The following is a 21,200-nucleotide window of genomic DNA, read 5'->3' as shown; positions in this document are numbered from 1 at the left end:
AAAAAAATAAATTAATTAAGAGAGCAATTAATACCTGTTTTATATACATATATATATTTGAGACAGAGTCTTGCTCTGTCACCAGGCTAGAGTGCTGTGACACGATCTAAGCTCACTGCAACCTCCATCTCCCAGGTTCAAGCGATTCTCCTGCCTCAGCCTCCCAAGTAGCTGGGACTACAGGCACACGCCACCATACCCAGTTAATTGTTGTATTTTTAGTAGAGATGGGGTTTCACTGTGTTGGCCAGGATGGTCTCGATCTCTTGACCTCGTGATTTGCCTGCTTTGGCCTCCCAAAGTGCTGGGATTACAGGTGTGCACCACTGCACCTGGCATACCTACAATATTATACACAGTCTTTACCATAACATCTAGGGTTTGATTATACATTTTCTTTTAAGACCTATGAATTCGATTTATTTACTCAGTCTCCATAATTAATCTGGAAGTGTCTCTGTAATAGGGACTCTTTCATCTCTCCTCATGGTGCCTAATTTTGAGTGGACACTTGATACTTATTGCTGGAGTAAGTTGTCAACTGTGAAAATGGATTGGGGCCCAAGTGTGGAGGGCCCTTGCCCTCCTCCTGTAATCTCTCTCGCAGTTGGCAGTGCCACCATCCACTCGGTCACCCATGCCAGAAACCTGGAGTCATCTTTAACTCCTCGTCCTTTTTCTTAATCCAGGCATTCCAGTAGTCATCCAATTCCAATAATTCCACTTTCCATGTTTTTCTCAGAAACCTCTCCTCCCCTATATCCTTCCACTGCCGTAGTAGCTCCGACTTAATCTTCTCTCACCTACATTTTGCCAGTAGCTTTTTAACTGGCCTCTTTGCCTTCAGTCCTGCCCCCTCAAATCCATCTTTCCAACAGCCAGCAGACTTAACTATCTAGAATACAGATATGACAATGTCATTTCACAGATTACTCTTTTTAAGTTTCCTGATGGACTCCAAGTATTTAGCCTAACACATGAGGTCTCCTGTGATCTGACCCTGCCTCCGTCTCAGCCTTATATCCCACCTCTCCAGCCTTATCTCTTCCTACTCCCAGCCTGAAATGTTATGCTCCAGCAAGAGAGGCCCATTTGTGCTTCTATCATATCTGTCTTTTTGTATGTGGCTTCTTGACCACCTCAGATTTCACCCTCTACCTGAACTGCCTTTTATTTTCCCCTGGCTAACTCATCATTATGCTTTAAAAGTCAACTCAGTTGGCCGGGCGCGGTGGCTCACGCCTGTAATCCCAGCACTTTGGGAGGCTGAGGTGGGTGGATCACGAGGTCAAGAGATCGAGACCATCCTGGTCAGCATGGTGAAACCCCGTCTCTACTAAAAATACAAAAATTCAGCTGGGCATGGTGGCATGTGCCTGTAATCCCAGCTACTCGGGAGGCTGAGGCAGGAGAATTGCCTGAACCCAGGAGGCGGAGGTTGCGGTGAGCCGAGATCACGCCATTGCACTCCAGCCTGGGTAACAAGAGCGAAACTCCGTCTCAAAAAAAAAAAAAAAAAAGTCAACTCAGTTGTCACTCCTCCAAAAAGCCTTTCCTGCCTCTTCCTCAACACCCCTTTGCCAAAGCAGGATTAGGTGCCCCGCTTCTTCAGTCCCATAATGCTCTGTACAGGGCACCATCATTGATCTGACTATATTTCTTTTCTTTTCTTTTCTTTTTTCTTTTGAGACAGAGTCAAGCCCTGGCACCCAGGCTAGAGTACAATGGTGTGACTTTGGCTCACTCCGCCTCCCGGGTCCAAGCGATTCTCCTGCCTCAGCCTCCCTAGTAGCTGGGACTATAGGCATGTGCCACCACATCCAGCTAATTTTTGTATTTTTAGTAGAGACGGGGTTTCACTATGTTGGCCAGGCTGGTCTTGAACTCCTAACCTCATGATCCGCCCACCTTGGCCTCCCAAAGTGCTGGGATTACAGGTGTGAGCTGCTGTGTCTGGCCCTATATTTCTTTATGTCTGTGTAAAGGTCTGTCTCCCCCATTAATGATTAAAGTTTGTGAGGGTAGGAGAGCATGTTACTCATCTTTTAACTCTAGTATCTAAGACATAGGTGGATTCTTGGTCAATATTTGTTGATTGAATAAAGTAGCATGAATTGTCAGAGTCACAAAGACACCAACAGATATATACACATAAATATTCTTACCATCTCCCAAGGAACAGATCCAAGCATCTGTGCTCTCTGGAGCTCAGCTTATTTCAAAATGCAAAGTTATGCATAGCTGGATGTTATACCACTTGAGATTAAGGGTTCTGCTAACTCATTCTGGGAACCTAAACAAGCATCTTTTTAACTGAGTCAGTCTTTCTTTCTCTCTCTCTTTCTTTCTCTTTCTTTCTTTCTCTCTCTTTCCTTCTTTCTTTCTTTTCCTTCCTTCCTTCCTTTCTCTCTCTCTCTCTCTCTCTCTCTCTCTGTGTGTGTGTGTGTGTGTGTGTATGTTTATGACTCTAGCCTGCTCTTGGGGTTTTAATTCATCTTTAGAGAAATATTAATTATAATTTAATTCAACTGAAGAAGCAGAAGACATAATAGCAAAACAAAGAAAAATAGGTTGGGTGTGGTGGCTCACGCCTGTAATCCCCGACTTTGGGAGGTCAACGCAGGTGGATCACAAGGTCAGGAGATGGAGACCATCCTGGCTAAAATGGTGAAATTCTGTCTCTACTAAAAATACAAAAAGTTAGCCAGGCATGGTGGCACATACCTATTATCCCAGCTACTTGAGAGGCTGAGGCAGGAGAACCTCTTGAACCTGGGAGGCAGAGGTTACAGTAAGCCAAGATCACACGACTGTGCTCCAGCCTGACCAACAGAGTGAGACTCGGTCTCAAACACACACACACACACACACAGACACACACACACACACACACACACACACACAGAAAAATAAATGCTGATTTCTAGTGAGAAAAGATCATATAGTACAGAAACAGCAAACACCCAGAGAGATCTGCAGTGAGAAGAACCTTTCAAATTGGAAGACTGAGACTTTGGACTTTATTCCAGTGTGTGTGGAATCAAATTTATCTAACAGAGATTTATCCAACATATTGCCCATCCCCAAAACATCCAAATATTTTGAAATGACTTTTTCTGTTCATAGATGTTGGGAAAGCAGACAGATAAATGATACATAGACAGGTATAGACACACACACAAACACAAGCAAAAATATTCTTCAATGATGATAGAGCACTAAGCCCCAGTGAAGACTTCTTCTTCTTCTTTATTTTATTTTATTTTTTTTGAGACAGAGCCTGGCTCTGTCACCTAGGCTGGAATGCAGTTGTGCGATCTCAGCTCATTGCAACTTCCACCTCCCGGCTTCAAGCAATTCTTCTGCTTCAGCCTCCTGAGTTACTGGGGCTGACTACAGGTGTGTGCCACCACACCCAGTTAATTTTTCGTATTTTTAATAGAGACGGGCTTTCACCATGTTGGCCAGGCTGGTCTCGAACTCCTGACCTCGGCCTCCCAAAGTGCTGGCATTACAGACGTGAGCCATCATGCCCAGCTGACTTCTACTTCTGAATCTTAAACTTATTAATTAGAAGGCCTTCATCTTGACTCCAGATGGGACTGGGTACATAATTTTGGAAGGCAGCCCACTGAAAAATGAGAATCCAGGGACCCTTGTTCAAAAAGTAAGTATTTTAAGACAGCAACAGCAGAGCATTGATCCAAGCATGAGAGTCCTCTGAATGCAGAGCTCGTGGGACTGTACAGATCATACATCCATGAAGCCATTTCTGGTGCAAGAGTTCCTAAATCAACCCCAACTACCTCTGGTTAGAGGTCACTATTATTTTTTTAAAAGTTTGGCTGGGCATAGTGGCTCACACCTGTAATCCCAGCACTTTGAGAGGCCAAGGTGGGCGGATCACAGGTCAGGAGTTTGAGACCAGCCTGACCAACATGGTGAAACCCCATCTCTACTAAAAATACAAAAATTAGCCAGGTGGTGGGCGCCTGTAATCCCAGCTACTTGGGAGGCTAAGGCAGGAAAATCACTTGAACCCAGGAGGCGGAGGTTGCAGTGAGCTGAGATCGCGCCGCTGCATTCCAGCCTGGGTGACAAAGCAAGACTCCATCTCGGGGGGAAATATATATATATATTTTAATAGCACTCTTTATTTATTTATCTATTTATTTTTTAGAGATAGGGTCTTGCTATGTTGCCCAGGTGGAATTCAAACTCCTGGGCTCAAACCATCCTCTACCTGTCTCCAGAGTAGGGGGGACTAGAAGTGCATGCCGCTGCGCCCTGTGATCACTCTGATTAACTTTGAGTCCTCCCTAGTTAGGAAGTGAGTGGGCTCTTTGTATAAGCTCTAAATTAGACCCTAGTGCCTCTCTCTCTCTCTTTTTTTTTTTTCTAGATGGAGTCTCACTCGTTCTGTGTGCCCAGGCTGGAGTGCAGTGGCATGATCTCAGTTCACTGCAACCTCTGCCTGCGGAGTTCAAGCGATCCTCCCATCTCAGCCTCCCCAGTAGCTGGGATTACAAGTGTGTGCCACCATGCCCAGTTAATTTTTGTGTTTTTAGTAGAGACAGGGTTTCACCATGTTGTCCAGGCTGGTGTCAAACTACTGACCTCAAGTGATCCGCCTGCCTTGGCCTCCCAAAGTGCTGGGATTATAGGTGTGAGCCACTGCCCAGTCCCTAGTCTCTTAAAAACTTTCCTTTTGGGAGCCTTATGCAACTTTTACACCTCTTCTTTTAGTACGGACATACTGTGCATGAAAAAGCTTGCTCTGTCTGTCTGCCTATCTGTCTCTCTTCCCAGCTTGTTCAGGATCTCTGTACACAGGAGACTGCAGATGTAGCCTTAAGCTTATCGACAGGGAAAATCTCCATTCGTCTGATAAGATGCAGCCTCCAATGAATCACGAGGTTCCCGCCCACCAGAGTCCCTCCCCATGTGCCACCTACCAGCACCTTTGTCATGCTGGGAAAACCTCCCACCTAGGACTTTACCCTGAGTCCAGGGTCTGTGCCCTAACCCCACAGTCACTGAGAGCAACTGTAGGCCACATACAACAGACATTGCTTGTTTTCCAGGTACTAAGGGTCATAATCCCTAACTTCAGTTACAGGAAACTCCTGAGATCAGAGGAAAAACAGCATCCGCGTGGGAGTTTGGGGAGAGATCTTCCATACCAGATTCTGTGGCCCGCAGGTGACATGCTGACTAAGAGAAGCAGGTAGGAAATCTGTTGGGGGCCAAAGACTAAAAGCAATAAAGTACAGGTAATGCTGGGGGCTGGGCATGGTGGCTCACATGTATAACCCCAGCACTTTGGGAGGCCAAGGTGGGAGGATTGCTTGAGCCCAGGAGTTCAAGACCAACCTGGGTAACATAACAGATCCATCTCTACAAAAAAGAAAGAAAAGAGGCCTGGTGCAGGGGCTCATGCCTGTAATCCCAGTGCTTTGGGAGGCCGAGGTGGGAGAACACTTGAGGTCGGGAGTTCGAGACCAGCCTGGCCAACATGGTGAAACCCTGTCCCTACTAAAAATAAAACATTAGCTGGGCATGGTGGTGGATGCCTGTAATCCCAGCTACTTGGAGGCTAAGGCATTAGAATAGCTTGAACCTGAGAGGTGGAGTTTGCAGCAAGCCGAGATTGAGCCACTGCACTCCAGCCTGGGCAACAGAGCAAGACTCAGTCTCAGGAAAAAAAAAAAAAAAAAAGGGAAGGGAAAGAAAGGGGGGGGAAGGAGAGGGGAGAGGAGGGGAGGGAGGGGAAGGAGGGAAGAAGGGTGGGAAGAAGAGAGGGGAGAAGGGAGAAAAAGAAAAAATTATCCTGGTGTGGTGGTGTGTACCATAGTCCCAGCTACTCAGGAGGGGGAGGGGGAGGATGCCTTGAGCCCAGGAGTGTGAGGCTACATCGAACTATGATGGACTCCAGCCTAGGCAACACTAGGTGACAGAGTAAGACAACAACAACAACTAAAAAACAACAACTGGGTAACATGGCAAAACCCCATGTTGGCAAAACCCCAACATGGTAAAAAAAAAAAAAAAAAAAAAAAAAAAATTTAGCTGGGCATGGTGGGGCTACTCAGGAGGCCGAAGTGGGAGAATTGCTTGAGCCCAGGAGACAGAGGTTGCAGTGAGTGGAGATCCAGCCTAGGTGACAGAGCAGGAACTTGTCTCAAAAAAGAAAAGCAAAGAAAAAGAAACACACTGGGGATCGAGTCAAGGACAGGTTTGGTTTGGTTCGGAAAGAAACTCTGTAGAAGGGACAGAAAAGGGTCAAGGGTGGCCCAGAACTGACTGCTGACCCCTCCCACATTCAGGAGTCTGTGACAGCCGCCCCAACGCCTGACGACATGGCCACTAGGGAAGATGAGCTGAGGAACTGTGTGGTATGTGGGGACCAGGCCACAGGCTACCACTTTAATGCGCTGACTTGTGAGGGCTGCAAGGGTTTCTTCAGGTGAGAGCCTCCTCCCCAATGGAAATAACCCTCCAAACCAAACTCCCTATCAGTTATCCTTTATACCTCCGCCCGTGCCCAAGACTATCCAGCTACATTACTCCTTTATCTTAGAATCTAACTACCCTGTGGCTGGCACCGTACCTCTTGCCAAACACAACACTATAAACTGGTGGCATAACAGAGGGAAGGCTGAATGTTTGTCTGATGGACACAGCCCATTAGTCAAGAGCACTTGCTATGTACCCACTGCCTGTGAAGCACCTTGCTAGTCCTACATCAACTAGGCCTTCCCAAGGGATGCTGTGTTGCCACGGAAATGCTTGAGATGTGTTGGACCCTATCCACCCCTGGGGAACGTTTGGGCACAGCTCAGAATAGTCAGTCCATTTCACCAGATTCCCAGGTTTTTTTAGACCATTTCATCTCATACCCCCACCTAGCCACCTGTCTGTTCACTGCCATCCCAGACCCTAACAACATCTCTGTGTCTCACAGGAGAACAGTTAGCAAAAGCATTGGTCCCACCTGCCCCTTTGCTGGTAGCTGTGAAGTCAGCAAGGCTCAGAGGCGCCACTGCCCAGCCTGCAGGTTGCAGAAGTGCTTAGATGCTGGCATGAGGAAAGACAGTGAGTTGACCCCCTACATCCCGAGAATCCATTGACTGTGTCTCTCTGCTTTGCCCTTGTTCCCAACAGCACATTCTCTACATAGCAGGCACAGTAATCTTTTTTAAACTAGTTGGATTATGTCACTATTCACTCAAGACCTCCAATGGCTCCCCATCTCAAAGCACATGATCTCATGGTCTAGCTCTCCCACACCTCAGACTGTACTTCATGCCCTTCTCCCATTTCTCAGTCAATTCTGGCCACTCTGACTTCACTGTCATCCTTAGAAACACCAAGCACACTCTTCCTCCAAGACTTTTCCACTTGTCTTTCCCTCTACCTGAAACGCTCTTCTTCTAGATATCCACATGGCTAGCTTTTCTTTTTTCTTTTTCTTTTTCTTTTTTTTATTTTTTTTTAAGATGGAGTCTTACTCTGTCATCCAGGCTGGAATGTAGCAGCCCCATGTCGACCCCTGAGTTCAAGTGATTCTCCGCCTCAGCCTCCAGCATAGCTAGGATGACAGGCATGCACCACCAGGCCCAGCTAATTTTTTTGTATTTTTAGTAGAGATGAGGTTTCACCATGTTGGCCACACTGGTCTCAAACTCCTGGCCTCAGGCGACTGCCCACCTTGGCCTTCCAATGTGCTGGGATTACAGGTGTGAGTTTTTTATTTTCTTTCTATCTCTTGAGTATAGTGCCTGTCACCTAGTAAGTGCTCAATTATAGAATTAGTTAATGCCTTCTCTGTGCCAAGTAACTGTTCTTTGCTCCCAACAGATGATGTAACTGGGGCTCACAGAAGTTAATTTGCCCAAGTTAGTTCAACTAAAAACTTGTGCAGTCTGAGAGCCGTGACTCACGCCTCTAATCCCAGCATTTTGGAAGGCTGAGACGAGAGGATTGCTCAACGCCAGGAATTCGAGACCAGCCTAGTCAATAGAGTGAGATCTCCACTCTAGAAAAAGACGAAGGAAAAAGAAGTTGTACAGTCAGTATTCAAACTCAAGTCTACCTGACTCCCAAACTCTTGCTTTTTCCATCTCACACGATTCTCACTATGGAAGAATGAAAAGAAACTGTAGAAGTCAAAGGATCTTGGTCTGAATTTAAGATCTTGGTCTAATCCTGGATCTTTTGTAGACGTCAAAAGATTTGGGGCTGAATTAAATCTACATTACTTATTCTGTGACCTTGGTCCCGTCACAGGAATCTGAGCCTGACCATATTTCTAAAAAATATGATTAGGCTGGGCGTGGTGGCTCACGCCTGTAATCCCAGCACTTTGGGATGCCAGGGCAGGCAGATCACCTGAGGTCAGGAGTTCGAGACTAGCCTGGTCAACATGATGAAACCGCGTGTCTACTAAAAATACAAAAAAAAAAAAAAAATTAGCCTGGTGTGGTGGCGGATGCCTGTAATCCCAGCTACTCAGGAGGTTGAGGCAGGCTTTAACTCAGGGGCAGGAAGTGGTAGTGGAGGTTGCAGTGAGCTTAGATAAAGCCATTACACTCCACCCTGGGTGACAGAGTGAATCTCTCTCTCTCTCTCTCTCAGTGTGTGTGTGTGTGTGTGTGTGTGTGTGTGTGTGTGTGTGTATGTGTGTATACATGATGAATACCAGCCCTGCCTAACCTGGGGTTGTTTCATTCAGTGGGATTTAACCTCAGAAGTTTTGAAAGTATGCTAAAACATCAAACAAGGGGCCAGACACAGTGGCTTATGCCTGTAATCCCAACACTTTGGGAGGCCGAGGTGGGTGGATCACGTAAGGTCAGGAGTTTGAGACCAGCCTGACCAACATGGCAAAACCCCATCTCTAAAAATATACAAATAAATAAACAAACAAACAAACAAAAATGAAATAAGGGTTTCTTTGAAATGATTATCTGATTATTTTTGAAGGATTATTTGCAAACATCACATAAGGCGATGCTCTAGGTATCAAGAACCCTCCCTCATCACCGTTTCCCCAGAAGCCTTCGCACTTTTCCTTACACTTTTCCTGCTTTCCTCATCACCCTTCCCTTCTCTCCCATGGTGCAGTTTGCTGCTGCAGTTCTTCACAGGCGGGTGAAAGTATGCAGGAACCCCCTGCCTCCTGGAGCCTCTAGGACTTTAGCCAAGCCCAAGAAAGTCTCAGGAATTCCCATTTCCCCCCATCCTTCATTGTGCAGGGTGGCTGAGGGGCCCCAGATTAGGGACCGGCAGAGAGAGGTGCTCTGCTAGTCTCAACAGCTTTGTCATGATCTCTTGCCTGGCACAGTGATACTGTCGGCAGAAGCCCTGGCATTGCGGCGAGCAAAGCAGGCCCAGCGGCGGGCACAGCAAACACCTATGCAACTGAGTAAGGAGCGAGAAGAGCTGATCCGGACACTCTTGGGGGCCCACACACGCCACATGGGCACCATGTTTGAACAGTTTGTGCAGTTTAGGGTGAGCACCGACAGGTTTGGGGTTGGAATACAACCAAAAGGGCACCCAATAAGGCTGGTCTGAGGGAGAGGGGTGTGTGCCATGCACCAACACAGAGGACAGATCTCCAGAACCCCAGCCTCAGCAGGCTTCTCAGCAAGGAACTCTTCCAAAATAAGGCTGGCGAGGACTAAAGGAGGGCCCTAGGGCCAGGGCCTCTAGCTAATGCTCTGATCATTGCAGCCTCCAGCTCACCTGTTCATCCATCACCAGCCCTTGCCCACCCTGGCCCCTGTGCTGCCTCTGCTCGCACACTTCGCAGACATCAACACTTTCATGGTACAGCAAGTCATCAAGTTTACCAAGGACCTGCCCCTCTTCCGGTGAGTAACCTCCCCTCGTCTTTCAGGAGGCAAGCATTTTAGTAAGTTGTACGCCCACCCCAAAAAGTCACTGACAACAAATTAACACATGCCTCAGCCTTTCCAAGCATTAGGTCTTGAATTCCCAGCTTTGTTTTTAAGTGTGCCAGTCAGAACTTGGAGTTCTTCTTCCTCTCTGAAGTACAGGTTCGCATCTAAAGTGCCCTTGAGGTGCCTTGCAGTGGCTCGTGCTAGTAATCCCAGCACTTTGGGAGGCAGAGGCCAGCAGATCACTTGAGTCTAGGAGTTTGAGACCACCCTTGGCAACATGACAAAACCCCATCTCTACAAAAAAAATACAAAAATTAGCTGGGCACGACGGTGTGCACCTGTGTCCTAGCTACTCAGGAGGCTGAAGTAGGAAGAGCATTTAAGCCCAGGAGTTTGAGGCTGCAGTGAGCCAAGATGGTACCATTGCACTCCAGCCTAGGTGACAGAGTAAGACCCTGTCTCAAAAAAATGAAAACTAAAAATAATAATAATAGGCCAGGCACAGTGGCTCATGCCTGTAATCCCAGCGCTTTGAGAGGCCAAGGTGGGTGGATCACTTGAACTCAGGAATTTGAGACCAGCCTGGCCAACATGGTGAAACCCATCTCTATCAAAAATACAACACTTAGTTGGGTGTGGTGGTGGGTACTCATAATCCCAGCTTCTCAGGAGGCTGAGGCAGAAGAATCACTTGAACCCAAGAGGCAGAGGTTTGCTGTAGCCAAGATCAGGCTATTATACTCTAGCCTGGGTGACAGAGCAAGGCTCACACCTATAATCCCAGCATTTTGGGAGGTCAAGGCAGGAGGATTGCTTGAGCCCAGGAATATGAGACCAGCCTGGGCAACATAGCAAGACCCCATCTTTACAAAAAATAAAAATAAACAAACAAAACATTAAAAAGTGGGCCAGGCACAGTGGCTCATGCCTGTAATTCCAGCACTTTGGGAGACCACAGCAGGTGGATCACTTGAGGTCAGGAGTTTGAGACCAGCCTGGCCAACATGGTGAAATCCTGTCTCTACCAAAAATATAAAAAATTAGCCGGGCATGGTGACACACACCTGTAATCCCAGCTTTTGGGAGGCTGAGGCAGGAGAATTGCTTGAACCTGGGAGGCGGAGGTTGCAGTGAGCAGAGATCACGCCATTGTGCGCCAGCCTGGGCAACAAAGTGAGACTGTCTCAAAAAAAAAAAAAAAAAGTTAAAAAGTGCCCTTGTTTCCTGCTTTCCACAGGTCCCTGCCCATTGAAGACCAGATCTCCCTTCTCAAGGGAGCAGCTGTGGAAATATGTCACATCGCACTCAATACCACTTTCTGTCTCCAAACACAAAACTTCCTCTGTGGGCCTCTTCGCTACACAATTGAAGACGGAGCCCATGGTGAGATGGTGCTAGAGCAGTAGGGGGCATGTGTCCTCGCGGTACAGTGTGCAGTCGGGTGACCTAGAGGCTCCTAATCCTAGTGTCTCCCGCAGTGGGGTTCGAGGTAGAGTTTTTGGAGTTGCTCTTTCACTTCCATGGGACACTACGAAAACTGCAGCTCCAGGAGCCCGAGTATGTGCTCTTGGCCGCCATGGCCCTCTTCTCTCCTGGTGAGCATCTCCCAAAGCCCAGAACCTTTTGCTGCTCCACCTCTGCCCAAACACTCAGTTCCTTGAGTCTATCCACCCCAGGCCTTCTAGCCATCAAACCTGCAGACTAGGTCTATCCCAGCCTCGGTCCCCGGGGCACTATGCAGGCCCACCCCTGCCGCCCACTGTGTCCTTCCCAGTTCCCTATCTTACAGACCGGCCTGGAGTTACCCAGAGAGACGAGATTGATCAGCTGCAAGAGGAGGTGGCACTGACTCTGCAAAGCTACATCAAGGGCCAGCAGCAAAGGCCCCGGGATCGGTACGGTGGGACACTGAGGGCTCGGAGGCCACACCAGGGCAGGAAGGGGTTGGCGAAACATTGAACTTGGGAGGAATGTCTTTCACTGTCCTTTCCTTAGGGAATTCAGGTCTCTTGGGGTCTACCTGTCTCACATCGTTTCAGCATCCAAATTGCTGAATTTGGATACTGCTGTTTCATCTCACTTTTTCCAGATTTTTTTATTATTATTATTTAGTACAGATGCAAAGTAGTAGCTCAGAGGCTCTGGGTAATAGCATTCCTGAGATTGATGACATCCATCACCTCACCAGTCCAGCTTCTCCAGACTAACGCAGACTTTTAAGTCTTGTTCACTCCCTTCCCTTGGCCTTTCCTCTCCTCGCCATTGGGCTGATTCCTTCGATTTTTCTTTTCCCTTGAAGTTATAGTCATTCACAGTTTCATGGCCAAAGCCAGTTTCAGTTTCATAGTCTGCGATTTATCCAGGCTCTGAGGTATAAACCACTTCTGTTTTGCTCATTCCTCCAAGAGCCAGTTTGGCCAGAAAGGGGACACTTTATACCACAGAACATATCCACCTTCTAGAACCTGCTCTGGAGGGCCAGGCCCTCAGATTCCACACAGCTGGAGTTCTGGCCAAGTCTGGAGCTTTCTTCACACTCGGCCCTCAGAGCTCTGGGGTCAGAATAACTGAGCTTGGTGAGAGAAGACAGTGTCAGACTGAGGCCCCCTCGAGGACCTTTGGAACTTCTGATAATCTGTCATACCAGAGCATGATTTTCTCTAATGTCAGACCTGGCTTCACTGAGGAACAGTTCAGGGGATCAGGGCCTCAAGACAAGACTCCCAGGTGCCTTATTTCCCTCCTGTTTTCCTGGCAACCCCACTACTTCCTCCATAGGTTTCTGTATGCAAAGTTGCTGGGCCTGTTGGCTGAGCTCCGGAGCATTAATGAGGCCTATGGGTACCAAATCCAGCACATCCAGGGACTGTCTGCCATGATGCCGCTGCTCCAGGAGATCTGCAGCTGAGACCAGGCTCACTGCCTTCCCCAGCTCCTGGGACACCCTGGACACTCTGGAGAGGGGAAATGCTGGGACAAAAGATTGGACCATGTTCAAAGAGAGCCCAGTGGTTGCAATGAAAGACTAAAGCAATAACTGCCTCTTCATGCGGTCATGGGGATACTGGGGGTGACCATGTGAACAAAGTTGTTCTCTGGAAGCACAGAAGGTGGGAAGGAGGAAGCCTCGGGGCTAAGAGGTAATGAAGCTCCTTCTGGGAATGGATGGGCCCCACTTTCTAAGACCAAAGATCTAGCCCTTCAGCCCTACTTCCCCAGCCTTGGGAGGCTCTGGGATGGAAAACAGGATGGTCAGCTAATCCCATGCAGGATTAACCACAGGGAAAGGAATAAGGAAGTCTGGGGGCAGGGGGCACCAGAGGGAATTCAGCCAGACATACCCCTTAATCCTTCCCCCTTAGTCCAGAGCCACAAGAGCATGGGGAAGGTGATACTGGGGCTGGTAGCAGAGGGGGGATCCCCAAACTTCCACCTCATCAGCTGCCCCTGTGGCAGCTCCAGTTCTGAGGAGGGCATGGTCCTGTCCCCCACTCTGCTCCTGGGTCCTAGAGGTCACCCAGCAAGGCGGGCTCTGGAGAGGGGCCTAGTCTCTGGCCCTAGGGCACCTGACTCAGAGGTTCCAGCTGCTGTGGGGGCTGACTCTGGGACAACCTCAGCCCACAGTGATGCTGAAGCCACAATGGAATCTGTTGCGCCAGTGATTGAGAAAGGCTCCAAGGGCTAGGGTGACAGGCAGAGGGGGCATCTTCTTCTCCAGCACAGCACCTACACACCAGTTACTATCCACCAAGCCTGTTGGGGGAGAGAATACCAACCAGGTTATTTAACAGGGATTGGAGGAAATAGTCACCAGAAGTAAGGTCAGCTTCCTCCCTCTGCATCCTCCATCCCTCAGCATAGCCAGATGTCTCCCAATAACCCTCACCTCTAAACACCATGTTGGCCTGGGGTAGAGTCAGGTGGTAACCAAAGGAGAAGGTTGTGTCTTGTAGCCTTGTGTTTGCCTCAAACTCCACTCCAACCTGAACCTGAGAACCACGGGCAAGGATGAGAGCAGAAGGGTCCTGACGGGGGATCAGCAGAATGAAGGCATGCATGGAAATATATACACAGCATGGTAGGAGGAAGACTAGGTCAGCAGGGCGGTAGAGGTCCAGATGGACAGAAGTTCACGACTGACTTGCTGAGGAGGAGGGGAGTGAGGTCAGAGGTCTCACCTGTTCATTTGCCTTGTGGTAGTAACTTGCATGGGCCCCGCCTGATCCCACATTCAATGTAGCTACCCAGTGTACAGCTGTAAAATCCAAAGTGCAGAGGGGAAGGTGTGTCACTATAGTATGACACGGGCCAGGAACCCCAGAAAAGTCCAGAATTGCCTCTCCTGGCCACTACTATACTTAACCCCATACCCGAGTACTTCCCAGCCAGGGTCAAGATGGCCCCCTCTTCGCCTGGCCGCCGGTGATAAACGAGCTCTCCGCCCAGCACCAGCCGATGAGTGAGGCTCTGCAGGAAGTGAGCCACCATGATCACTGTGGGGGAATGGGAAGACATGGAGTCAGCCGTAGACACAACATCCAGGTCTGCTCCCTCACCCCCATAAGCCCCACCCCAGCCTGCCCAAGAAGTTCCTTTTCTAAACTCCGAACTGTACAGAAGATGAAGAGACATAGTCAACATTAGCAAAATGGGCAGCCAAGATAAAAAGAACCCTGTCCCATTCCTCACCTGACTCTCCAATCAGGTCAGGATTTCCCAGGGTCAGAGTGGCTGTGTAGTCATCTCCCCGATACTCGCCATCAAACTGCCATGTCAGGAACTTGGCCTGCTGCGTCTGGGTGGCAAGAGCAAGAAGTAAAATATCCCTCCCTCTTATTGTTTTTTTCCTGAGATGGAGATGGAATTTCACTCTTGTTCCCCAGCCTGGAGTGCAGTGGTGTGATCCCGGCTTACTGGAACCTTAGCCTCCTGAGTAGGTAAGATTACAGGAGTGCACCACCACACCCGGCTAATTTTTGCATTTTTTAGTAGAAACGGGGTTTCACCATGTCGATCAGGCTGGTCTTGAACTCCTGACCTCAGGTGATCCACCCATGTTGGCCTCCGAAAGTGCTGGGATTTACAGGCGTGAGCCACGGCGCCAGCCTCTCTCCTTTATGATCATTATTGACCCTGCTCCTCCTTCTAAGCCCTCAGAGCAGGAAACCCGTGGAGGAGAAAGAGGAAATGCCTCAGGGGATGGAGGCAGGAACTGGTCACCTGGAAGACAGCCTTAGCTCGGAGCCGCTCTGCCAAGAGGAGCAAGACCTGGGCGTTCAGGCTGCCACTGCTGTCCATGTCCCCTACTACAGTGGGGAACACCTGTGGAAGTGGGTACACAGTAGTAAGGCTGAGCCGGGTGGCACCACTCAGCCTCAACCCAAATATAGGACTTCATTAACAGTACACAGCGCCCCCTGGTGGAGTCACAGAGACACACTCTGGGCTCTTCACAGAAAACGTTTCTCTACCCTCTCCCGTTCAGAAGAGACATCCCATTCCTCCTCATAACACCCACAATTCCTCCTCCTCCAGAACTGGGTCCCAGATTGGCTTTTAGGGAGATGACCCAGGTGTGTGGAGCCCTCACCTCCGTGGGACTGAGCTGCCAATCCCCTGCATAGGCCGCATGGAGGTGATATCCCGGCAAGCCCAGGGCACTCATGTGTATAGTGTGAGCCACCTGAGGAAAGAGGAGTCAGTGGAGAAGAGGGCACATTCCTGCCCCACTTCAATCCCTCATCCCACCCTTCGTCTCTTCTCCCCATCCAGAGGGCCTCTCAAAAATCCCCAAATATTCCAACATACACAGGATCATTGGATTAAAAGCAACAAGTCCCACAGGCAAGGGAGGTAAAGAGAACCCCACATCCTCCCTCATTTGTCCCGCATAGCCTGGCTAGGGCTGGAGTACAAAGGAAAGGAGAAGAGGATCCAGGGACAGGAAAGGAGGAATAGTAAGGAGGGGCCAGAGAAGTGGGAGCACCTGGAAATGGCTGCTCAGAACCTTGTTGACAACGAGCTTCACGCCCTCCATCTGTGCTGGGAATACATCTGAAGGGGGTAGGGGAAGGGAAGGAATAAGCACAGACAAGGAACCCCTACCCCAAAAGGTAGTCTCCCCTTTCAATCCCACAGGGAGCACTTTGGAGGAATTAACCTCCTTTCAAGTCGTGCAACGAAATGCTCCGCTTCATTTGGGCACCTGATCCTCTCTGACTCTGCATGCTCCAGCTGTGATTTCCCCTTTCCTGCTCCCATCGCCGGACATCCAGCATTCAAGACCCTCTACTTCTCTGCCCCTTCATCTTGAGACACCCAAATGCCAAGTTCTCACCTTTGCATAGCCGGTGCAGCTCATCGAAGCTCCCAGGGTTCGGCAGAGGTTCCTCTCGGCGGGGGCTCCGGCGGGGCAAAGTCCCCATTGGTGCCAGGCCCAATGTGTTCCCCATTTTAGTCCAGAGGGCGGGGAAGGGCCGGGGTTAGCCTGTGAAAGGACGCTATTGCCCCTTTACCCCCCAACAGGCCCCACCCCCATTATCCAGCTCCCCAGTCCCAGAAACTTCCACATGGTCCGACGCTGGACCTAGAACAGGAAGAGTAGGGGAAAAGAGCATTCATGGGGAGACAACCCCAGGCACACTCCCGCCCCATCTTTGATCTCTCACCCCCACCTGTCACCCCTGTCCCCTCTCCCTTTCTTTAATCCTAGCCCCCACCACAGACCTCACCTTGCTCCCTAGTCTCTCTACTCTTCATTCCCAGGCCCCAAGACTAGGCCCGCAATGGTGCAGTATCCCTTACCATCTCAGACCATCATGCTGCCCCTTTCCCCCGGCACACCCCGGTCATCTTGATGGGGGCGGCCATCTTGAGTGATGGCAGATCTGCAGCTTCACGCTGCATTCTTAGCGTGGCCATAAGCGCCATCTTTGAATCTGGCAAAGAAAGCTGTCAAAGACCCAACCCACCCCAATTGGGTCCCGCCCAATCAGTGAGAAAAAAAAGAAGCCTCTCTATCTACCCGGGGCCAACGCAAAGGGAGGAAGCAAATGAGTGGCAGGTCGGCCGGCCCAAGAGCTTCAACTGTGGCGCTGCAGAGGCGGGCGGGACTTGATTGGTGGCCCCTTAGACTTAAGTGGATGGCCTTAGATCACTAGGCCTCTGCAAGGTCGGAAAAAAACTTATGAGCATGCAAGACACTAGAGGGAGCATCTTGTAGCTTGGGCCATTGAAGCTCCTTCCACCCATGTAGCTTCACTCATGAGAAAAGTGAAACTGCAGCTTGTAGACTGGCATTATGTGAAGGGTGACAGAGAGAACGATTATGAGGACTTCTTTAGAACCCTGGTTTATTTCTATCTCTCCTCTCTCCCCAAGGAGCCCTTGGAGAATCCTCACAGCCCCCACAGCACACCTCCAAATGAGTACTACTCAGTAAGTGCAGGACTCCCTAGGACAGGGGCCCACCCTTCTCTTCTGGAGGTCTACATCTCTCGAAGTCCCCACTCTTGCCCCACTTGGTAGAATGGAAACTGGTGTGAGAGTTTGGCTCAGAGGCGTGAGTTCTATCGGAAGTACTCGCTGAAACAGCTGTTCTCTGTATTTAACCCTTCCTTCCCTGAGTCCCCAGGCACAGTTGGCAAATAAAATCTAGGAATATGGGGCTTGGCCCCCAAATGCACCCCATCCCAGGACCAGGGGGAAGGCAATGGGCTGACCCCAAGCACTACACTCTCCACAGGGGAATAATCGAAGATGGAGTAAGATTTTTTTGGTCTTGGATGGTGACGGGTGGGAGGAGGGGGAGGATCAGGAAAAATAACTGAGTATTAGGCTTGATACCTGGGTGATGAAATAATCTGTACAACAAACCCCCATGACACAAGTTTATGTATGTAACAAACCTGCACATATGCTTCTGAACCTAAAACAAAAGTGAAAAAACAAAGATTTCTCGGTCTCTGGTCACTACCTCCCTCATTAGCTCCGCACCTCCACCCTTACCTCTCAGGAATGTTCCACATACTCAGGGAGTAAGCTTGGGGGACAAAAGGGTGAAAGATACAAATAAAAATACTTCTGACATCTATTTAACTGATTTTACCCAAATGCTTTAAACCTGGGAATGTACCTTTCTCCCTCCGCCACCCCTGACAGGAGTGGGACGAGGGCCAGGGCTGCGGCTCCTGCTGACTCAGTATTGGCTGATTATTGCCTAGAACTGATAAGGTAATCAAATGACCTGGCACCTTCAACCTTTATCCTGGCAGCAGCCTCTTATTCGCCTCTTTTCCTGCCAGAGCCCTCCACTGGGAGGGGATGGGCAGAAGCTGTTTTCTGAATTTGTTTTAAGGGGGAAGGGTAGGCTCACTGATCAGCATCCAAATCATGCTGGGCTCTCTTGTTTTCTCTCCCTGTCTCATTACACATTAACTCAAAAAGGAACAAAATCATTTACATTTGCCCTCTAACCCTGACCTTCATTCCCCTAACCCCCACAGCCCTCAGCCCTGTCTCTGATTTCAATTCCTTTCTCCTTTCTTCTGCTCCCCAGTATCGCTCTGCCAAGTTGCAGTAAAGCGGGATAAAGTTGGGAGATGAGATCTACCCATAATGAAATAAAGATATCACGAGCTGAGGGGTTGATAAGTCAGAGCTTTCCAGAGAAATAGCTTCAAACCCTGCTTCCTGCTGCATTCAAATCCAAGTACCTCAGATCTCAAAAGAATGAACCTCAAATATACTGAAGTGTACCCCCTTAGTCTTCACTAAGGGCTGTACTCCCTGCGTGTCACCCCATCACCATGAGTCAGTCTCCCATGTGCTTGTCTTCTCCTCCCCCATTTCTCCAACTTGTTTATCCCAAAATGGTCCCTGCCCCACTGGGCCTATCAATAGTTCCTGTCACCTGACAGGGGGTGGGTAAACAAACAGGTAGTATATAGCCCCTACCTCTCCAGCCAGGGCTGGCACAGGCGCCAAAGACAGAGACGCTGACTGGGTAAGATGGGGAGGCAAGAGGTGTGGGCAGCATCCAAAGAGGCCTGGGTTTCAGCTGTGGAGAGGGACAGAGCCAGGTTGGAATGGGCAGCAGGTAGGGAGATCCCTGGGGAGGAGCTGAAGCCCATTTGGCTTCAGTGTCCCCCCCAACCCCCACCACCGTGTTCCTAGGCTGCCTTCGCCACTGTTACCAACATGAAGCTGCTCACAGCAACTGTGCTGCTTCTCACCATCTGCAGCCTTGAAGGTGGGTATGATATGGAGAGGGGATCAGAAGGGAGAAGCTGCTGGCGGTTATAGCCACCTATCTGCCTGTGCTCTTATGTCCGGGTCTGGCAACCAGAGGGCTCAAAAGAAAGATCATTCCCTCTCCAAAGCCCAGAAAGCCATCCAAAGATCTGGCTGGATACCATTTCGGGGAGGAGGTGGAGAGCTGGGGTGGGTACTGGCAGAGGTATGGCAGGAGGCCAGGACTCATTGCTGTGGACCCAGCTGAAAAGAGTGTGTGTGTGTGTGTGTGTGTGTGTGTGTGCGCGCGCGCGCGCGCAGGAGCTTTGGTTCGAAGACAGGCAGAAGAGCCGAGTGTGGAAAGCCTGGTGTCTCAGTACCTCCAGACCGTGTCTGAGTATGGCAAGGACCTGATGGAGAAAGTCAAGAGCTCAGAGCTTCAGGCCCAGGCCAAGTAAGTCTCAGGGAAAGTAGTTCAAGGGCTGTGGAACTGTGGAGAGAAAGAAGGGAAGATGAGAGGTCCCTCAGAAGACTGAACTAAGGGGTGGGGATTAGGGCAGATTAGGCTTAAATTGGAGAGAAAAATTCCTTCATCACCCACAGATCCCCCATGTCTCTTAGATAGAGAGGAACAACAAGAACTAGGTCTTGAATTTCAGTCTCTAAAGTCTGTTCCTCTACCCAGCAAAGGTCTTGCCTCTACTCCTACCTAGGGGCTTTGCCATGCGATGGAACAGGCACTAGAGTTTGGGGACCTGAGTCAGCCTGCTCTTACCTCCCACCACCACCAAGTTCCCTGCCAGTGCCTAGGGTCCCTCAACTCTAATTGATTAAACTCTAATCCCGCCACCTATCCAGGGCTTATTTTGAAAAGTCAAAGGAGCAGCTGACACCCCTGGTCAGGAAAGCTGGAACGGATCTGGTTAACTTCTTGAACTATTTCGTGGAACTCAGAGCACCGCCTGCTGCCAAGTGAAGCGTCCAGACCATTGTCTTCTAACCCCACCTGGCCTCTAGAGCACTCACTGGCCAGGCCCAGAGCTCGTCTCCCTACCCACACTTTGCTACAATAAATGCTGAAGAAATCTAGCTGTGAGTCTGGTATGTTTGGGGGACTGGAAAAAGTAGGGGAGTAGGGGAGGAGAAGAGGAAGGAAAAGGAAAAATCTGCTTCTAGAAGGAGAGAAGTTTGGGTGTGGAGGGGCGAAGAAAGTATTGAAGACACAACTGATGGAAATGACAGGATGAAGGTGCCATGATTCTTCTCCAAATCCAAGGAGTCTCCTACAGGCTGGGCATAGCTCTGCAGGAGAACACTAAAGAGCCTTTGCAATGCACATGGAACTAGGAGAGGAAGGAAGGATTCACAAACTGAATGTCTTGATTTCTGAGTCATAGAAAATGAGGGTACCCTGGCCAGGTGCAGTGGCTCACACCTGTAATCCCAACATTTTGGGAGGCTGAGGCAGATGGATCACTTGAGGTCAGGAGTTCCAGACAAGCCTGGCCAACATGGTAAAACCCCATCTCTACTAAAAATACAAAAATTAGCTAGGCGTGGTAGTGGGCGCCTGTAATCCCAGCTACTCGAGAGGCTAAGGCAGGAGAATTGCTTGAACCTGGCAGGCAAAGGTTGCAGTGAGCTGAGATAGAATCCCTGCACTCCGGCCTGGGTGACACAGTGAGACTCTGTCTTAAAAAGACAAAAAAAGAAGGAAAGAAAGAAAAGAAAATGAGGATGCCTCTCATAATTTCCTTGAAGAAAAGAAATCTTTCCGAAAATTACTACAGAGGAGTCACCTCAGACCCTCCTTTCCCTTCTGAGCTGGGAGAACACTGTGTTTCCCGCTTTCCCACAATAAGAGACCTGGGTTTGCTCCTCTCCCTAGAAGTGCTCTAATTTCTCCATTTAAAACCTCTTATCGGCCGGGCGCGGTGGCTCAAGCCTGTAATCCCAGCACTTTGGGAGGCCGAGGCGGGTGGATCACGAGGTCAAGAGATCGAGACCATCCTGGTCAACATGGTGAAACCCCGTCTCTACTAAAAATACAAAAAATTAGCT

General features: G+C 49.5%; 3 protein-coding genes across 6 annotated transcripts; 2 read left to right on the top strand and 1 right to left on the bottom strand.

The window, feature by feature from the left end:
- The first annotated feature begins 4,965 nt into the window (after positions 1-4,965).
- On the top strand, positions 4,966-12,940 carry NR1I3 (nuclear receptor subfamily 1 group I member 3). Of its 2 annotated transcripts, none has more exons than XM_032260918.1 (9): positions 4,966-5,227; positions 6,327-6,466; positions 6,965-7,095; positions 9,347-9,516; positions 9,739-9,878; positions 11,146-11,291; positions 11,387-11,503; positions 11,698-11,803; positions 12,687-12,940. In XM_032260918.1, exons 2-9 carry the CDS (start codon positions 6,360-6,362, stop codon positions 12,814-12,816), a joined length of 1,047 nt encoding a protein of 348 aa, XP_032116809.1. In that variant the 5' UTR covers positions 4,966-5,227; positions 6,327-6,359; the 3' UTR covers positions 12,817-12,940. The 2 variants fall into 2 exon arrangements, with proteins under 2 accessions (XP_032116809.1, XP_032116808.1); XM_032260917.1 differs by having other exon boundaries at positions 11,683-11,803.
- TOMM40L (translocase of outer mitochondrial membrane 40 like) lies at positions 11,978-16,901 on the bottom strand. Of its 3 annotated transcripts, none has more exons than XM_032260932.1 (10): positions 16,713-16,901; positions 16,246-16,494; positions 15,895-15,962; positions 15,499-15,591; positions 15,129-15,230; positions 14,598-14,703; positions 14,279-14,401; positions 14,087-14,163; positions 13,795-13,897; positions 11,978-13,661 (listed from the first exon to the last, which is right to left on the bottom strand). In XM_032260932.1, exons 2-10 carry the CDS (start codon positions 16,358-16,360, stop codon positions 13,522-13,524), a joined length of 927 nt encoding a protein of 308 aa, XP_032116823.1. In that variant the 5' UTR covers positions 16,361-16,494; positions 16,713-16,901; the 3' UTR covers positions 11,978-13,521. The 3 variants fall into 3 exon arrangements, with proteins under 3 accessions (XP_032116823.1, XP_032116824.1, XP_032116825.1); XM_032260933.1 differs by having other exon boundaries at positions 11,983-13,661; positions 16,246-16,395; XM_032260934.1 differs by lacking the exon at positions 15,895-15,962 and having other exon boundaries at positions 11,983-13,661; positions 16,713-16,861.
- Positions 16,902-18,820: 1,919 nt separating this feature from the next.
- On the top strand, positions 18,821-20,228 carry APOA2 (apolipoprotein A2). The gene is made up of 4 exons (XM_032260950.1): positions 18,821-18,912; positions 19,083-19,158; positions 19,461-19,593; positions 19,998-20,228. The coding sequence occupies exons 2-4, from the start codon at positions 19,107-19,109 to the stop codon at positions 20,113-20,115; spliced, it is 303 nt and encodes a 100-aa protein (XP_032116841.1). The 5' UTR covers positions 18,821-18,912; positions 19,083-19,106; the 3' UTR covers positions 20,116-20,228.
- The last annotated feature ends 972 nt before the right edge of the window (positions 20,229-21,200 follow it).

The sequence above is a fragment of the Sapajus apella genome, unplaced genomic scaffold, assembly GCF_009761245.1.
Source record: "Sapajus apella isolate SASKATOON/1434 unplaced genomic scaffold, GSC_monkey_1.0 scaffold119, whole genome shotgun sequence".
Taxonomy (NCBI): Eukaryota; Metazoa; Chordata; class Mammalia; order Primates; family Cebidae; genus Sapajus; species Sapajus apella.
This window is presented reverse-complemented; position numbering and strand designations above follow the sequence as displayed.